Here is a 20,842-nt window from a genome sequence, read left to right as displayed (position 1 = left end):
AGTCGTAATTCTGATACTGACTGAATATACTTGCACTAGCAGACTATGAGGACACTGATGAGTGCAATATATACTGTAAAGACAAACATATTATTACACAGGGATACGACAACAAGTAAAAAAACAGTCGAATATGATGACTAACCTGAAATCAAAGATTACAGAAAGAGATCTTTGCTGAAACACAAAGCACTGAAATACGAATACAGCAACAAGGACATTATTATTAAACCCTTGCAAGTACGTCTCCTCCTCTCATCCTGTCTCGCCCCACTGACCTAGACGTTAACGGGCATGCCTAGAATCTACGCGAGTATATTAATAATACAGATATGTTTTGATGAAGTTATCCTGAGAGACTCTCCAGCAATATTCATTGCCTTTGTAAGACATATTAAAATCTTGATTTCATTAACTTTCTTCCTTTATTTTTAAATTATATGGTAAGGCATATACATTCTTTTTTATATCATATAATTTTTTCAGTGTATACAAGTAGATTGTTTATTTACAATTACTCCATTTGTAAATACTATCAATGATGTAGGTGGATTAGAGTTGATGCATGTGCCATCATACTGGCTGTATGGTGGCACAGAAATATTAAGATTCTAATTAGTTTTAGCTGTGATATTCAGTGTTTAAATATTTTGATATATGATAGTCAAATCTCAAATGTAAGGCCTTCTTGATTATAAACTTATTTTGGTTGAATTTGTAAATTACAAATGATAAAGTTATTTTAACACAAGTTAGTTTAATGTTGATTTTCTTCCATAAGCTAGCTGATTACACTGGCATTATACTATCAACATAGATCATCTATGTTTTAGAGAAGTATTATTAGTTTTTATTTCTTTCAATCTTTTTAACTAACATGGTATATATACATTCCATACATTGTCATTGAATCTAATCTACAATTAAAATCCAAAGAAGGAAATTAGTTCATGAGTTTGAATTTGAAATAAAATCAGTTACATTGATTATTAGTCATTAAATTTGGGTTTATTTACATCTGCTGCAAACAAACTGTTTTGCATTTATAATCATAATACAATGCCAAACAAGCATTACATAATGAAACATAGAAAACTAATTAACTTTGTGGTCAATTATATGATGTACATGTAGACTAATCGATCACCAATATGTGGCTTCATTAAGTCAATTAGCCAGTGTCTTATAGTGAGATGGCACCAATTAAACTACAGTGAATATGAGTTACCAATTATCAACTTACTTCTTTGTTTATTTTGTTAATTATTATTTGTCTAGTTTAGAATGCACATTTGCTTGTTTTTATTTGTTATTTCTAATTATAATGTACAAAGGAACAGTCTATTATGTCTCACCTACAGAAGGCTGTGCTACTAAATACTGCCATACTATCTCATCTACATTCAAAATGACAACTTTCTTGAAACGTCACTTTTGTATTTTTTTTGGAAGGAGAACATCTATTGTATGGTAAGAGCCATCTTGAAATAAAATGGAGCAAACAGTTATTTTGAAAGGACAAGGTCAGTGGATGGATGAATATCGTTGGTCAGTTATACAAGCAAGTGTCATCAGATGTAAAAAGAGTAATACAAATACTGCCATTTCTTTATGGAATACTTCTGTATTGGTTTGTATTAAAGGAATAACCATTGCACTATGGTATAGGTCTGAACATTTCTTCATTTCCACATGTTGCTCTACATCAATTATCCATATAAAATAGTACTTATATTGGTTGAATTATAAGGTAATTAAACAATTAATGGAACAATTAAAATATCACTAATAGTGCCTTTGTTAACAATGGGATCATGTCAGCCATATCTGATCCATATTGTGTGTATATGGTAATCTTCAAATAGTGACTACATCATCATCTACTTCAACTTATATTAGTAAATGAAATTTTTCATTTGGAAGGTCTCCCTGAGTTGGTGGATTAAATTATTTCTATCAAATTAATCTACTTAATGAGCAGCATCAATTAGATCGCTACTTATTTTTAAAACATCGGAGTCATAAGTGGAGGCTTTTCTTTTCTCTTGAAGACTATGTCAGTTCATTGATTATTTTATACCTGCCAATGTCAAATACAAAGTTCTTAGCTAACATAATATGGTGGAGTATACTTGTTGTCATAAAGCAATATAACAATAGAAAATGTCATTTTGACAATAATACAGGATATGATAATGGTGGGGCATTTTTAGTTTTGATGGCTCATGAATATCTACTTGGCTTGTTAAAGATAGCACATTCAATATAATCTTTGCAGCTTTGGAGTAGTCTTACATCTCTGATTATGCTTTTGTATTTCTAAATTTGGAAAAGTAACAATTGATTCAAATATACTGCAAGCCATCCATCATTAACAGATCCATGTGCATTGTGTATAACATGTAAGTCCATTGACAAATGTCAGTATGACATATCATGGATGCTTTATCCTATTAGAATGCGTCTGTAGGAACTATCATGGGCTTCTATTATATGCTAATATAGTCAAATCAAATGAGCCTGTTATATTTCAATGTTATCTCAGAGCATTGTGTGGCTTAATCTTGACTTTGGTATATATTGATCTTATCACTATGGAAATTTTCTTGGTTTTCTGGCAACAGTGCTGTACCAGTTTTAGCAACTCTTTTATACCATTACCAATGCTTTCATGATGACTAGGCTAAAATGTGAAGCAACACAAATACACTGGACTTTTTGGACTGTTGATGGTAATATCAATGATCTCAATAGAAAACATATTCCATTATTCATAATGTCACTATTTTTTCATATAACTTGACTAGGATACACACTGATAGTGTTTTTGAGTCAGTGGCTGCAGCAATATGGTGGAAAAAGTTTCAAGAGCTCAAGAGATCCAGTAATTAAATTCAAGCCATTTATTGATGCCTATGGTCGTCCCTATAAATAGAAGTATTGTTTTTGCACTGTTTTAAAGATAATAATATGACCTTCATTACAGCAATTTTCTTATATACATCAGGAACAGAGCCTCAAATAAACAATTAGATCATAGTATGCGTTAGTTTTTACCATATATGCATTGTAGTTAAAGATATCTACAAATACAAAACGCTATCAACATAAGAAATATTCTATCTGCATACTCAATGTTGGGATGACAAGTTTGATCAATGCTTTATCTGATAATTATAATCTATTGTAAATATTATCTCAGTTACTTTGTCAATGCTTGATTCTTGGATATATTTGTTTATTATACTGCTTTGACTCTGAAGAAAAGATACGGAATATTTAAATGTTTTAAAAAAACATTATCAAATATTGAATAATATAAGTGAGATTTCTGATAGGGATATATCTTTACCAGTACATGTTGTTTGTAGGAGAGAGTTTCTCATTTACAATATGAATTGAACATTTGATTACTGACCAGTGTGTATTATTTAGCCATGGGTTTAAGATAATTTATCTTGTAACACACGTATTTACAGCATATATGAAGTTTATCCACTGGTGTTCAAGTCTTGCTGGATTGTTTTTAGTTAAAATAATGGATTTACGTAACTATTTCTGTATCAATTGACTTTTGTTTTAAACATTTCAATTTAAAAAATTGTTATATTATAACACTGTTCTAAAACAAAGACAATTTAATAGTTCATATAAGTCAATAGATTTAAATAATAACAACAGAAAAAACAAGTACAATACAAGAAGTCATTCCATTATTTATTATTTCTTCAAGTTACGTCGGAGAATTTTGCCTGATGCTGACTTTGGAACAGTATCTATGAACTCTACTCCACCCACCAACCATTTATGTTCAGCAACCCTCTCTTTGACATAGCTTATAATTGAAATAACCGAGATGCACGCAATCGCAGTTCACAAAAAAACTACTGAATAAAATGAAAAACACAATGACTCAAAAAAACAGTATAATAATTGTACAAAAAATGGAGCTACAAAACTCATTCACTAACTGACTGAAAATGCAAAAACAAAGGCTTAAATACAAAATATGTTATGAATATTTATAAGTTACGAAGGCAGGATATGACAATAATGTCCTCTTGAGTCAGAGAGGAGTCATCTCGTACCACAAATGCCTTGGGAGCTTCTCCTTGTCTTTCATCAGGAATGCCAATCACAGCAGCATCAGTTATTTTAGGATGATGTTGTAGTAAAGCTATTATTATATGTACAGTTTCAAGTGATATGATAGTATGGATGGATGATGTTAACTGTACTGGATATGAACATTACCTCTCTGACTGTCCATTTAATGGATGGTCACATCAAATTGCTCACATAATAATGATGCTGGTATAAAATGTCAAGGTACTACCTAACATCACATAACAACACTCTATTAATATGTAATACATATTTAGGCAGTGCATACCATTATCCTGTATGTCTTTATAATAATGGTAGAATATCTGACTATGAGGGTACTGTAGAGGTCTTTATATCATCAACAAATACTTGGGGTCTCATCTGTGATTATCAGTGGGATCTTCATGATGCTAATGTTGTATGTAGAATGTTAGGATATGTTGGTAATAAAATCATTCTCTGTCTCTGTCTCTGTCTCTGTCTGTCTGTCTGTCTGTCTGTCTGTCTCTCTCTCTCTCTCTCAGATATACATATATTATATATACTATGTTCATTGATATTATCTTTAGGTGCTGCTAATGTTACTCTTGGATCTTATTATGGAACAGAAACATTATCATTTGTAGCAAAGTATATATCTTGTCAAGGTTTTGAATCTCAACTATCAGACTGTCCAGGTTTTATCACATATCAACAATATGCTCAAATTGTTATATTATAACACTGTTCTAAAACAAAGACAATTTAATAGTTCATATAAGTCAATAGATTTAAATAATAACAACAGAAAAAACAAGTACAATACAAGAAGTCATTCCATTATTTATTATTTCTTCAAGTTACGTCGGAGAATTTTGCCTGATGCTGACTTTGGAACAGTATCTATGAACTCTACTCCACCCACCAACCATTTATGTTCAGCAACCCTCTCTTTGACATAGCTTATAATTGAAATAACCGAGATGCACGCAATCGCAGTTCACAAAAAAACTACTGAATAAAATGAAAAACACAATGACTCAAAAAAACAGTATAATAATTGTACAAAAAATGGAGCTACAAAACTCATTCACTAACTGACTGAAAATGCAAAAACAAAGGCTTAAATACAAAATATGTTATGAATATTTATAAGTTACGAAGGCAGGATATGACAATAATGTCCTCTTGAGTCAGAGAGAGTCATCTCGTACCACAAATGCCTTGGGAGCTTCTCCTTGTCTTTCATCAGGAATGCCAATCACAGCAGCATCAGTTATTTTAGGATGATGTTGTAGTAAAGCTATTATTATATGTACAGTTTCAAGTGATATGATAGTATGGATGGATGATGTTAACTGTACTGGATATGAACATTACCTCTCTGACTGTCCATTTAATGGATGGTCACATCATAATTGCTCACATAATAATGATGCTGGTATAAAATGTCAAGGTACTACCTAACATCACATAACAACACTCTATTAATATGTAATACATATTTAGGCAGTGCATACCATTATCCTGTATGTCTTTATAATAATGGTAGAATATCTGACTATGAGGGTACTGTAGAGGTCTTTATATCATCAACAAATACTTGGGGTCTCATCTGTGATTATCAGTGGGATCTTCATGATGCTAATGTTGTATGTAGAATGTTAGGATATGTTGGTAATAAATCATTCTCTGTCTCTGTCTCTGTCTCTGTCTGTCTGTCTGTCTGTCTGTCTGTCTGTCTCTCTCTCTCTCAGATATACATATATTATATAACTATGTTCATTGATATTATCTTTTAGGTGCTGCTAATGTTACTCTTGGATCTTATTATGGAACAGAAACATTATCATTTGTAGCAAAGTATATATCTTGTCAAGGTTTTGAATCTCAACTATCAGACTGTCCAGGTTTTATCACATATCAACAATATGCTCAGATTTGTTCCTCTGCATATGCTGCTGGTGTAAAATGTTTATGTAAGTACATACTGGGATTATATAATATGTTTCAATTAATAGATTTATATCTTACTTAATAAATTAAAAATCATTAAATGCTATATCAAAATTATCAAAAAATTTTTTCTATATTGTATGTAAAGCATACCCAGGTGTTTGTAAGATTGTTTTGAACAACAAAAACTAATATACAATTGTGTTTGTTTATATATCATTATATTATACTGATGTATCTGATTATTATAAGCAAGAAATGAAATTAACTCAAGAAACTAACTGCTAACACACGTCATTTATCCCAATTAAATCTAATTATTCTGCCACTAGTGCAATGATTTCGACATGACTAATTGAAAACTTTTTAGTTATAGCTAAACCGTTTTTATTATTATATTAGAAAATACTCACACACAGAAATGCCAATAAGACAAATTATAATAACAACAGAAAAATCAAGTACAATACAAGAAGTCACTCCATTATTTTTTATTTTTTTATTCTTCAGGTTACGTCGGAGAATTTTGCCTGATGCTGACTTTGGAACAGCATCTATGAACTCTACTCCACCCACCAACCATTTATGTTCAGCAACCCTCTCTTTGACAAGCTTATAATATCCTTGTCAGTCAGAGAGGAGTCATCTCGTACCACAAATGCCTTGGGAGCTTCTCCTTGTCTTTCATCAGGAATGCCAATCACAGCAGCATCAGTTATTTTAGGATGATGTTGTAGTAAAAGCTTCTAGCTCAGCAGGTGCCACCTGTAAACCTTTCACTTTGATGAGTTCCTTTAGTCGATCAGTGATATAAAAATAACCTTCATCATCAAAGTAGCCTATGTCTCCAGTATGAAACCACCCATCATCTGTAATGGATTCCTTTGTAGCAGTAGGATGATTAAAGTAGCCTAACATTATATGGGACCACCATCATTATTTCACCTTCCACATTTGGACCAACTGTTTCTTTAGTCGCAACATCTATTATTTTGACCTTTTGATTGCATATTGGTGGTCCAATAGAACTAGACTTTTCCATTCCCAAACTAAAAGGCTTAGTATGTGACACAGTGCTAGTCTCTGTCAATCCATAACCCTGTGTTATTACATCTATGCCAGTTCGTGCTTTAGCCTGTTCAAGAAGGTCACCACCTAAGGGGGCAGCCCCACTAATCACACATTTGAGGCTAGAAAGATCATAGCTATCAATCAAAGGATGCTTGGCTAAAAACAAAACTAGAGGAGGAACTAAATTGGCCTTGATATCTTGTACTTTTGTATTGCAGATAGGAAGGTATCAGGCTCAAACTTAGGCAGTATAATGTCTTTAGCTCCAGCACTTAATCCATATAATAAGATTGCTATCATGCCCGTGGACATGAAAAAAAGGTAACAATCCTAAGACAGAATCATTGCTGTCTACTCGCATGAGTTCAGGATGATCAATTTGACATAGGTTAGCTACTAATTGTAATGACTTAACATGACACCTTTAGGCAACCCAGTTGTACCGCTAGAGTATGGAAGGACAGCTATGTCATTCTTACTATCAACTTTCACCTCCTCAAATAAAGAACCAGAATCTTTACGAAGAGAACTAAAAGAAATAATATTCTGTTTTTGTTGCTTGCTGTCGTCAATGACAATTATTTTCTCTACAGATACTACTCCTTTATAGCTTCAAGAACTATGGGAAGTAATGCTGGAATAGTGACTACAAACTTACTATTTGAATTCTTGATCTGATAGTTAAGTTCATTAGATGTATAGGTGGGGTTACATGTACTGACAATACCTCCAGCAGCCAGAGTGGCTAAGAAGACAGTAGCATACTCAATACAATTAGGAGCACATATAGTCACACATCTCCTTTTCCTAGCCCCATACGACGAAGACCTGACGACACAAGATGTGTTTCTTCCTTTAATTGAATAAACTGATCTCTTGGGTACTTACAGCATCCACTAGTGCAGTTTGATTACCCAGCTTGTCAAATTGACGTAATACATAGCTGTAGACGTTGGTGTCTGGAATTGGAACATCAGGAAATGGAGAGTACACTATATTGTTATTATCAATGACACCATTTAACGATATGGTTGAGAATAAAGTCTTTTGTGAACTTCTAACAAAACTGGGTTTATTCCTAAGTACAGTACGACTTAAATTAGTGAGGTGTCTGATTAAGTATAACATCACGTGTTCAGTCTTCTTAGCTGGGAAAATGAAATAAAAAGACAGAAATTAAATGTTTATTATACCAAACAACATTTTTAGTCATTAAAATTACAACTATAATATTATTCATGGTATTGTCATCTCTAACTCTACTTTCTTAATAAAACACCATTACCATAAATATCTATACCATTACTAACAAATTTAGTCTCATGTGACTAGAAACATGTGAGACTATAACTATAAGTATATATATAAGACCCCATAATAGTAGAGTACTAACACACAACAAACTTAAACTAGAGCTTTCACATTATAGTACATCTCTGCTTAGTAGTCTTACCAACCCAAATTCCAGGGAAAAATATCTATTTAGTAATCTTTTTTTCTTCAAATTATAGGAATACATGATAATTGTGTTATTTAAATCCAGAAAAGGTCACTTACTACTTTACGTAAGACGGCTTCAGCAAAAAGAAGGAAAAACAACGCCCACCACAGGTCAACTACTAAAAGGTGTGGCTCATATTGCTAGTATCATTTTTTGTACAGTACGTTGCATACATGTAGACTGTAGAGTCTATGGTTCAGTCTCTAACTGAAAATCAATCGATAAATTTAAGGGACTTATGGAACAGATAATTTAAGGCATTTTTAATGTGCAAAGTAGCAGTTCAGTTTACAAATTACCTTGAAATAATATTACTGTAGACTATGAAACTGTTATCAAAATGTGAACTGGTAAATATAATGATAAGTGTATTACAGTTCATAACAGTCATGTAACAAGGAATCTCTGACTTGGTAGTCAATCTCACAATCCACAATTTTAAAGGGAGTGGCATCTTATGAAAAAGTGATGTTGTCAGGAGGTCATAATATGATTTTGATACTGCATTTCTTGTGTACAGTCTCTTACTCTATTTCCACAGAGCTATTTGAATGTGAGTATAATATAATCTGCATAGATATATATTGTTAACACTCTGACATTTGTCAAGAGATGAGACAAGCACATGCTATGAACAAAGCTATAACTGTCACTGACAATATTCAACTAAGTTGTGCATGGCCTTATTTACTAAAGTTGTATGTATACTGAATGAAAACAGGAAGAAATGTGAGGCTAACTTCAACTGCATGAATAAAACTATCCTATTCATAACATAAACAGATCCCTGTGTGATACTGAGCAAAAAGCTAATATATAAAGTAAAGAGCATCATAATAATACAACAGTAGATACTATACTAGCAATGAGAGTAAGTGTCAGGGGCCATTATGTTTGATGTAAAGTGAATTACTGATTCCTGAATATATTAATATAAATGATCTAATATATACATGGGGTGGGGGAAGTTTGAGTGCATTATATAGGGGGGAGGTCCATTTGGAAGAATCATTAAGAAAGAATGGCAAGTGGATATGATTTAGTATTTAAGTGCTTTGAGAAGTGATGATGGGGAGAAGGACTAAAATGAATTCAAATCTGGAACACAATTTGGGAATAAATAAGATATTGTAGATAAATATGTGGAAAAAATGAGTTTTTAGAATTCTTTCTGTTAGAAAACCTCCTGAGAGTGTGAAAGTGTATCTAAAGAGATTGGTAATTGAAGGTCCATTGCTTTGAGCATAGTTCAAGTGTGAAAGTAAACTTCTTTGAGTTGTTAAGTTGATGATTCCAAATTGATAAGCAGCAAGGATGTGAAAAAATTTCAAACAGATAAATCATTAGCAGAAGAAAGTAGAGATAAATGAATAAAATGGTAACAAATCAAACTATGTATCATGTAGGAGATTTCTGACTTAAAACAGACTATGTACATAATCATAATATGAGTGCATCAGGACAGCTCAGAATTCTGGTTACACCTAAGCATTATATGAGTAAATCCTTTCTAATGGTGATCTATTAAGATATTGATAGTGTAGGAAATTTGATGTGTTAGAGGAGACATTTCTAGATATATCCATCTATTTAGTCAAGAACATAGAAATAGATATAGGATTGACTTTTACAATCAGATAAGGTTTACAAATGGTTATCATTGATGATAAAGGAATCACTACATAAAATATAAATTATTATAGTTCTAGAATTAAGGACACAAAGAGTGCACAATTTTAAAAGGCAAAATTGTAAGGATTAATTTTAGCATTTTATTTAATACAAAAGGACAGGCATTCTTCATAGACTAGTGGTATATTTTGATTACCTTGTTAAAATGGTTACTTAGATACTCCATTATATAAACATTATCTGTATAGGATGTTGTGATGCTCTCATTCATGTAATGTTTGTTGAAGAATTCTATTCTGATGTCTAGCTGCTAGCATTGTCCCTTTCTCAGAGATTAGACAATTGAGGACAAAGCCTTTATTTACAGTTACTTCTTAGACTTAAAGACTTACTATAAATATGATATCTTTATAGTTCAAACCGCACTACCCACTCTATTACCAGTTGGTAATTTGATTAGTACATGTGGTTGTATTTGTAATAACAGTAATTATTAATAGCATTATGAGGGTTAAAGCTACAGATCACTATTATAAAAATTTTAATAGTTGATATTTTATTTGTTAATGTGTCATTAATGTTATTATAACTATACTATTTATTATAGTTACTCTACCAATACGTCTTGTTAGTAATAGTTCAATTATTGGAGCTCAATATATTGGTCGTCTTGAAATATTTCATAATGGTCAGTGGGGTACAGTTTGTAATAAGTCTTGGACTTTTCAAGACTCTCTTGTTGTTTGTAAAGAATTAGGGTATACTTCAACTGAACAGTTTTATACAGCAGGACTTACTAATCCAGGAACTGGTAAAATATAATATAATATATCACTATATTTATATATATTAATTTGTTTGTTTGTCCACACAATATATAATGTATATTTATATATACACACTGTATACTTTAGTAAAAGCTTTGTATGTTTTTTGTCAATTTAATATCATTCCAATAATAATAATGTATATGTTAATATTGTTTCTGTTATAGGACCAATATGGTTGAGTAATGTTAATTGTACTGGTTTAGAGTTCTCTCTTATTTCTTGTAAAAATAATGGGTATGGTAGAGTCACTGGTTGTAGTCATGACAATGATGTGGGTGTGGTCTGTTCTGATAGTAAGTACATGTTAAACAGTTATATTATATAATGTATTATAATTATAGATTTTTGCTATACGTCTTATCAGTGATAGTGACTATGATAGTGAGGGTCGTGTTGAGGTATATCATAGTGACCAATGGGGTACTATATGTGATGATGACTGGACTCGAGCTGATGCTATTGTTGTTTGTAAACAATTAGGATATCCAGGAGTACTGGACTACAAGTAAGTGTTGGACTGCTGGCTATGAAATATAATTTCTTTAATTATTTGTTGTAATAATGTAGTTAGATAAGGTAAATACAGAGGAAATAAGACACTTCCTTGAGAACACTCCATATAATAATTATATAAGCACATTTTTCTTTACCATTATACACCTCTATACTTTTATATAAGATCCCCAAGTATTGTCTTAGAAAAACAAATTTACTCTATTAAAATTTGATGATAACAGTACATTTACTAATCAAATTGTTATTAAATCTTAGTTCAATACATTAAATGTTGATAAATTCAGGTTTAATGTTAATATTAATCCAGTTTTGTAGGTTAGCCAATTTTAGTAATGGTACTGATCAGATATGGATTGATAATGTCCAATGTGTTGGTAATGAGTCCAGTATAGGACAATGTCAATTTAGAGGATGGGGTATTCATAATTGTAGTCATCAGGAAGATGTTGGAGTGAGATGTGCACCTGGTAAGTCACATGTATCTAGGAACTCATATATACATTTACATGTTTATTTATTACCTTAATATTATTAGCAACGATGTTGTACTCTAGATATATGCATTGATCTCTTTCTCTCTCTTTCTTTCTTCTCATTCTGTCTATCTTGTCGTCTGTCTGTCAGTTTTCTATCACTAAGTTTATTTACTATATACAGTAAACATGTACTTGCTGTTCTTTGAGAAAACAGAAACTTTCTTTATTTTATCTAAAAAACAATAAAATAAACTTTTTGATGTGTTTTGATATTATTTATTCTGATCACTGTTCTATTAAATAAACACATATATTTTTCATACAGCACTTCGACTAGTCAATGGTTCTAATCAATTTGATGGTACTGTTCAAGTGTTTCATAATGGTACCTGGTACTTAATATGTGATAATAACTGGGATATATTGGATGCTAGTGTAGTCTGTCATCAACTAGGTTATGTTGATGCTATAGCTGCTACAAGATATTCTCATTTTGGAATTAGTTCAGGTATTATTATATGTTGAATGTCTATATGTATCTCTGATACTTGTATATATAATGACATATCTCTCATGAATATTGTACTTCACTGTTAATATGTATAATTATATTATTACTAAACAATACTATATTGACAGGACCAATTTGGTTGAATGTTGTGGCTTGTGTTGGGTAATGAATCAACTTTGTTTGATTGTCCTAATGGTAGAGTCATCATTGTACACACAGTAATAATGCTGGAGTCATTTGTACTAGTAAGTAATGTCAGTTATAACAATATAATATGTGAACATCTTAATTCTCTCAGATCAACATGACCATCTTGCTGATATTAGACTTCGTCTTGTTAATGGAACTGTTCCTAATGAAGGTCGTGTTGAGATATTTTATAACAATACTTGGGCACTATTTGTGATAATTATTGGAATACAATGATGCTAAAGTTGTTTGTAGACAACTAGGATATGATCCAAGTCAAGTAGTTAAAGCTTATCCCAGTGCTTATTTTTGGTCCAGGAACTGGTAATATTATCAATATCTTATCTAATACATATTGGGTCTTTTTTATTAACAGGACCTGTATATCTTGATAGAGTTAGATGTGTTGGAATGAAGAAAGTATTACTGAGTGTAGCTTTGTTGGATTTAACCATCTGCATAATCACTGTTCACACACACAAGATGTTGGTGTACAATGTCATGGTACAATAGTAAGTTAATATATTTCTTTAAATTGTTTAATCTACAATTTTAATACTTTTATTTTATCAAAAAGTTCTTTAAATAGTGAGAAACTCCCACTATTTAAAAATTTAAAAAATTCTCTGTTTATGAAAACTATAGAATACTCTCCAGTATTATCCATCTCATAATTCATTATCAAGTACAGATCATAGTTTAGGTGTTGTAATATCATTGATATTTGATAGGATATGTGCTAAATGGAGTAGACTATATTACATGTTTAATAAATGATTCCTAAAATAATGAATTATTATAACTTGTGAAATAGGAAGTGGAGTCTACACATATTGTGTTATTAGACTTATCGTAGATAAAATATAATATTAATTGGAAATAAAATATTCTTCAGATTAAAATGTGAAGCATTATTTTTATTTTCTAGTTACATGTCATCATCTACCTCCTGTTCCTCAGTTAATCATTAACTTTACTCCACAATCTAATAACACTGATAACATCTCATTTGGTACTATTGTAAGATTTCAATGTGAACCTGGATATTACTTAAGTGGACATGAAATAAGTAGATGTACTAATAATGGTAAGTGGATCATGAGTATTGTATTATATAATATTTCTAATTAGGTAAATGGAGTCATTTAGAACCATCATGTCTTCCTTATAATTCTTCTTTTCCTTCCTTATCCAAGTTTTGTCCTTAGCTCATTCTCACTTTATCCTTCCACATCTGATTTGTTTCTAACTTATTCATTGGTCTTCCTTCCTCATCTGAGTTTGTACTAAGCTCATTCTCACTTTATCCTTCCTCTTCTGAATTTGTTTTCTAGCTCATTTATTGTCTTCCTTCCTCATCTGAGTTTTTACTAAGCTCATTTTCACTTTATCCTTCCTCGTCCAAGTTTGTTTCTGGCTCATTCATTGGTCTTCCTTCTTCATCTGAGTTTGTACTAAGCTCATTTTCACTTTATCCTTCCTCTTCTGAATTTGTTTCTAGCTCATTCATTGGTCTTTCTTCTTCATCTGAGTTTGTCCTAAGCTCATTTTCACTTTATCCTTCCTCTTCTGAATTTGTTTTCTAGCTCATTCATTGGTCTTCCTTCTTCATCTGAGTTTGTCCTAAGCTCATTTTCACTTTATCCTTCCTCTTCTGAATTTGTTTTCTAGCTCATTCATTGGTCTTCCTTCTTCATCTGAGTTTGTCCTAAGCTCATTTTCACTTTATCCTTCCTCTTCTGAGTTTTTTTCTAGCTCATTCATTGGTCTTTCCTTCTTCATCTGAGTTTTCCTAAGCTCATTCTCACTTTATCCTTCCTCTTCTGAATTTGTTTCTAGCTCATTTATTGGTCTTCCTTCTTCATCTGAGTTTGTACTAAGCTCATTCTCACTTTATCTTTTCCTCATTCGAGTTTGTTTCTAGCTCATTCATTGGTCTTCCTTCTTCATCTGAGTTTGTACTAAGCTCGTTCTCACTTTATCCTTCCTCATCCAAGTTTGTTTCTAGCTCATTCATTGGTATTCCTTCCTCATCTGAGTTTGTTTCTAGCTCATTCATTGGTCTTTCTTCTTCATCTGAGTTTGTTCTTAGCTCATTCCCACTTTATCTTTCCTCATCTGAGTTTGTTTCTAGCTCATTCATTGGTCTTCCTTCTTCATCTGAGTTTGTCCTAAGCTCATTCTCACTTTATCCTTCCTCATCTGAGTTTGTTTCTAGCTCGTCTGTGTTTGTCCTGAGCTCATTTTCAGCTTTTTATTCCTCATCCAAAATTATTTCAAGCTCATTTAAAAATTTTTCTCCCTCATCTGTGTCTGTTTCTAGCCACTCATACACAGTTTTTTCTTTTTCATCTGATGTTTCTTCTCTATCATCTATATTTGTTACTAGTTCTCCTACAGCTCATTATGCAAGTAAGAAATTGTATAGACATAAGATACATGGATCCATATCTAGATCAATATCTGTATTAATGCGCACAGTTTAGTTCATAAATATATTTAAACTGTACTATTTTTATTGCTCATTTAAAGGAACATTTTCACTTGAAGTGGTAGTTACTATTGGAGGTGTCTTAGGAGCAGTAATATTACTATTACTGGTAATTATAGGAGTAATGGCAATTATTATACTACGGCAAGTTACTAAGTACATTGTAAATCATTTCCAGTGTACATGTGTTATTGAATAAAATATTGTATTTTATTTGCATCAGTTTTTGTTAATTATAAGGATGCTTAGCATGTGATACTGTTAGAATCTTCACAGAAGTTAACTAAAAAAAGCTAGAACATTCGAACATTCATTCTGTCCTAAACAGGCCGTTTCTTGATAATTATGCAGAATAGAAGCATTTTCCCTTCCACCACATCAAGAAACAGACTTTACAAGACTAAAATATATTAATCTAAATAGGGAATAGTAAGAAATATCATCATTTTATAAGTATATGTATAAACAAATATATATATATACTATTATATACCACATATAGGAAACGTAATAAGCGTCATCGTTCCGGAACAAATTACATTCAAAACAATGAATACATGCAACTATTATCATTTGCTGATCATGACAATGAGGAAGATGATGAGAATTCCTCTGGAAGTGATGGTAAGTGCCATTATCAGTATCAATTACTTTATACTCTATTCAATTTAGCTGATCAAAATTTACTATCTCATGAGGATGAGGAACTGATTTAGTCTGAAAAACATTATTAGACTTTTTATAACCAATTTTTGCTATGTTTATTTTATTGTTGCTTTCAATAAAATTAGTGTAAATGATGCAGTAATAATGATTGTGTAAGTCTTTTTGACACAAGCTGTTTAATTGTGTGTTAAGCATTCTTCAATGTTCATCTTTAATATCTGCTTTAATTGTTTGCTACTTGGGGGAATGATGTTCTTACAAAGCTTCAAATCTCATTGATAACTAAAATTATATAACAACAGTAGAAAACTACTTTGATATATAATACACGTTTGATATGTAGGTAAGATACATATATATAGATATTAATTATGTAAAATATTAGCTCTTACAAAATAATAACACTATTGTGAACATGACTCAATATTATAGTATTCATGGCTAAATCTGTCCTCAGTTAATTTACAATAATGCTGTATAGTGCATCTTTGTACACATAAGACTTACTTCCATCCTTCCCTCATGATCACCTAGCTGGCAGTTAACTTTATGTATCATATCATGAATTCTTATAATTAGTCTTATCCCTAGCTGTCTTACCCCTTCCTTCAGAGTGAGTTGCTAAGGATAAGATTAAAAAATTCCTTACTACTGCTTCTGTCATAATTATTTATGACTCAATTTTGCAATGATATTAAATCACACTCCGATATTAATGAAATTAAATCATATTCTGATATTAATGATATTAAATCATACTCCGTATTAATGAAATTAGATCATATTCTGATATTAATGAAATTAGATCATATTCTGATATTAATGATATTAAATCACACTCTGATATTAATGAAATTAAATCATATTCTGATATTAATGATATTAAATCATACTCCGATATTAATGAAATTAGATCATATTCTGATATTAATGAAATTAGATCATATTCTGATATTAATGATATTAAATCACACTCCGATATTAATGAAATTAAATCATATTCTGATATTAATGATATTAAATCATACTCCGATATTAATGAAATTAGATCATATTCTGATATTAATGAAATTAGATCATATTCTGCTATTAATGATATTAAATCACACTCTGATATTAATGAAATTAAATCATATTCTGATATTAATGATATTAAATCATACTCCGATATTAATGAAATTAGATCATATTCTGATATTAATGAAATTAGATCATATTCTGATATTAATGAAATTAGATCATATTCTGATATTAATGATATTAAATAACACTCTGATATTAATGAAATTAGATGTACATTCATAATTTGAATGATATTAGTCTGTGTATATGTTTATGTACTTAGCCAAGATCCAAGATCAAAAAGGATAACTCAACAACAAACACACTCAGGACAGAACAGAAACAACATGTGTTTGGACATGTTCTTATTGCCCCCATAAAATAATGATAATTAACGACATGATAAGAACATATTACATCAATATACCACATCTATCTCCCTTAAACAATACATAATAATTAAAAGAAATGCAACAATTAGAAATATCAAAGTACCTGTCTGGAGGTCATCAAATTTGTTGTGGGTAATGATGGCCATTAACAATCGGAGCTTCAACAACTTGTTTGGAATTACGAGTGGTAAGAGGTTACTAGAATAATTGTAAGTATCAACATTGGAATACTATCAACTTAAGTTAGAAACCAAAAGTCTAATTAGATCAATGTGTCTTCTCCATAACTGTCCATTATCCATTGGAAATGAGATATGATAGGAAACCAGATCATCCAAGGGGTCCATCTCTATAATTCCTGCATGGCTAGCACTTTACTTCCAATATCAATTTGTCTTTCTCTCTTAGATGAATCTTGGTCCTTTTTCTGTTGTGCTTGCTTAGCAAATACATGAGTTTCAATTTTAGGTTTCAAAAGACTTATCCTAGTTTGCAAGTCACATTTCAAAAACAGTTCACTAGGTGTCACAGCAGTAGTGGCTTGTATTGATCTATAACTTAAGAGAAAATTGGGTAAATGATCTTCTACTGATATTCCTTCTCAGATGCTTTCATGGATCTCTTAAATGTTTCAACAAATCTTTCAATAGCTCCATTAAAGGAAGGATGGTATGGCAAGGTACGAATATGATGAATACTATTCTCTTGACAAAAACAAGCAAATTCTTGAGAAGTGAACTGACTACCACTGTCTGTAACTGGTTGATTAGGTAAACCATAAGAAGAGTAAAGATGTTAAGAGTTAAAATAGACTTAATAAATGAGGTGGATGACATACAAAATATTTCAGGTCATTTAGAATGAGCATCTACAAGGAAAAAACATATGGCCTTGAAATGGTCCTGCAAAATCTGCTTGGACTCTTTGCTAAGGTTGTCTGGCCATGACCATGGATACATGGGAGCTATAGGTGAGAAGGCTTTACCTCTTGACATACTTGACAACTCTCACATAGTTCTTCAACAGAGTTATCTAAGGATAGCCACCAAACATGACTTCTGGTATTGATTAATCTATTAAGTTCTTCATCAATCGTTGTCTTGAGTGCAAATGGTACAGGACAAGGACAAAAGAAACAAGATTTTGTGTCAGAACTAAATTCTTATTTAGCTTTAAATGTATTGATGGTTCCTAATTCATCTTTAAAAAATATCTGAATATCAATCAAGGAGGGGTTGTAACAATGCCTGTTTGCTGACTACAGTTGCTGTAAAACTTGTCTTCCAATCAAGCCTCCAATTCTTCAGGCCACTCATGACCAAGTAAATTAGCCCATCACCTTTAATGGTAGCTGTTCTTCCTACAATGAAAAAGAAGCGTCTAAAGACAGAAATGTTTTCATAGGAATGGGTATATTATATATTCATAGCAACTTAAAACAATGGGCTGAGTAACATTTAATAATTACATGTGAAACAAACTCAAAAATAAGTAATATCTAGTTTAGTCATTCTTCTATTTTAATTGACTTTATCATAATGCAACTCGAGCAGATCCATGCAGCAGTTAGTGGATTTTCAATATTCACACATGTCCTACAAATAAAGGTAAACAACTACTGACATATTATATGTTAATGTTAGTCTGTATATTATTGATGTTAATTCCTAGCCTATATATATAATATACCATTTAATATACTTACCATCTACAGGAGTCATCACATTCTATCATGTTTTTGTATGTTATAGATAGTTAGCTATGAGACCACATCCATCCAAGACATTTAGTAGTCCCTCTAGTTTTGTGTTGATGATAGTATGGTTGAAGTGGAATGTTACTATACATAGTTTTGTAATGCTTCTCATGCTTCATTTATCATGTAGTCCTGAATGTTAGTGATATATAATTTGATTATATTGTTGGGTGGTTGTCCATTTTCTTTTTTGTCTGTACCAGTGTTAATTTGTCTACTGTTCCATCAATGACCTTATCTGCTCTATCTTTGGTACATAACAGTATTAGAGTATCTACAAAGGGAAGGTAAATGATATTTTATTCCTTGATGTTAGATTTAGGCATACCATATGAAGCCTTCTTTTTTTATATAAAATCTTGTGTCATTGTTTGATTTTTGTTCAATTTCTTTTAGTGTTCTTTGGCTTTGGTAGTCTAACTGATGGTGTTTGTCTTTTACGAGTGCTAAAGAATGGTTGTTGCCGAGCTATAGTTGTACTAACTGGTCTACGTTGTTGTGATGGTGGAAGTACTGGTTTCGTCTGCTCTAAATAACATTTATATTAGTCCTATTGTAGTACCAAGCTGTGTGTTTATATTTTTTGTAATGTCTGTTTATCAGTACATTGTTCTAACCAATCCCTGTCTGTAGCATTGTGACCATCGTTGTTTTCTATCTATGTAGGTTCTGACGAAGTACTCTGCGAATGAAGATGTTTCATCATTCAGCTGAAGTTGTTAAATTGTTTTTGTCGGAAGTTTTTTAAATTTCTGTATGTCTTTCTCCTCCAATATAACATGCAAGTTGTGATACACTGCTACCTGTGTCTATTTGTCTTTTATCAAAGAGAGCTTCTCATGCCATGCGCTACCCATATGCCAGGCACATAGCAGCTTGTTGTTGACTTCACCAAACGTTGATCTTCAAGGATTATAAAACTGCTCAACATCATCAGACACGAACCATTGTGGTGTTATGGAACCAACCCTCTTCTTAACTGCTGTGAGAAAATTGTGAAGTACAAATTGATCTTCACTATTTGACAAACACCGACCAAAATGGTACCCTTCATCAAATTCATCTACTACTACCAATGTGATTAAGGAGACATTATAGCTATTAGTGCCATGGGTGGAGTCAATGCATAATATTATCTGATGCCTAAACGTCATCATGGATTGGTGTTTGTAGACATATCAGGAAGTCATCAACAATAATTGGATTCCTCTCTTCCTTTTCCCTTCATTTCTTTTACTCAACTGTCCACACTTGTTATATCATTCTTATCTCTTGTTTATTATTAGGTGATATGATTTTTCAATTTTCAATGTCTTTTCTACTGAGAAGATAAACTAGTTTCAGATCTGTGCCAACACCGTCAGGTACCTTTTCCAAGATGTGTTGAAATGAGACTTCCTGAAGCAATTGTCCAGCAACAGAGAGTCTAACATTATCAGGTAAGCATATATGTCCTAGATCTGTTGTGTCCATAGTGTGTATTGCATACTTCTATACCTGTACTTTGCTCAGTCATTGTCTTAATTAAGACTTGATCTGTCGTTTTCCAGTCCCCTTGTATTGTAGAATCCACTTCTGTTACAGTAATAATAGCATATTATGTTGTCATCAGCATTCACATTACTTTAAAAAAGATGAAATCTCTTCTTCGAGGGATGTTTTTCCATATTTTTAATTCTACAGAGAGATTAATATAACCCTATCATC

At 31.7% G+C, this 20,842-nt stretch overlaps 1 protein-coding gene across 1 annotated transcript in view; it reads right to left on the bottom strand.

Moving 5' to 3' along the window:
• The window catches only part of LOC121391413 (luciferin 4-monooxygenase-like), a 62,009-nt gene that overhangs the window by 18,743 nt on the left and 22,424 nt on the right, over window positions 1-20,842 (bottom strand). The window contains 1 exon segment of the mRNA XM_041523056.1: window positions 7,524-7,608. Within this exon segment, the coding sequence (XP_041378990.1) occupies window positions 7,524-7,608 (85 nt within the window).

The sequence above is a fragment of the Gigantopelta aegis genome, unplaced genomic scaffold (assembly GCF_016097555.1).
Source record: "Gigantopelta aegis isolate Gae_Host unplaced genomic scaffold, Gae_host_genome ctg2354_pilon_pilon, whole genome shotgun sequence".
NCBI classification, from domain to species: Eukaryota; Metazoa; Mollusca; class Gastropoda; order Neomphalida; family Peltospiridae; genus Gigantopelta; species Gigantopelta aegis.
Note: the sequence above shows the minus strand (reverse complement) of the source record. Positions and strands in the feature narration are given on the sequence as shown.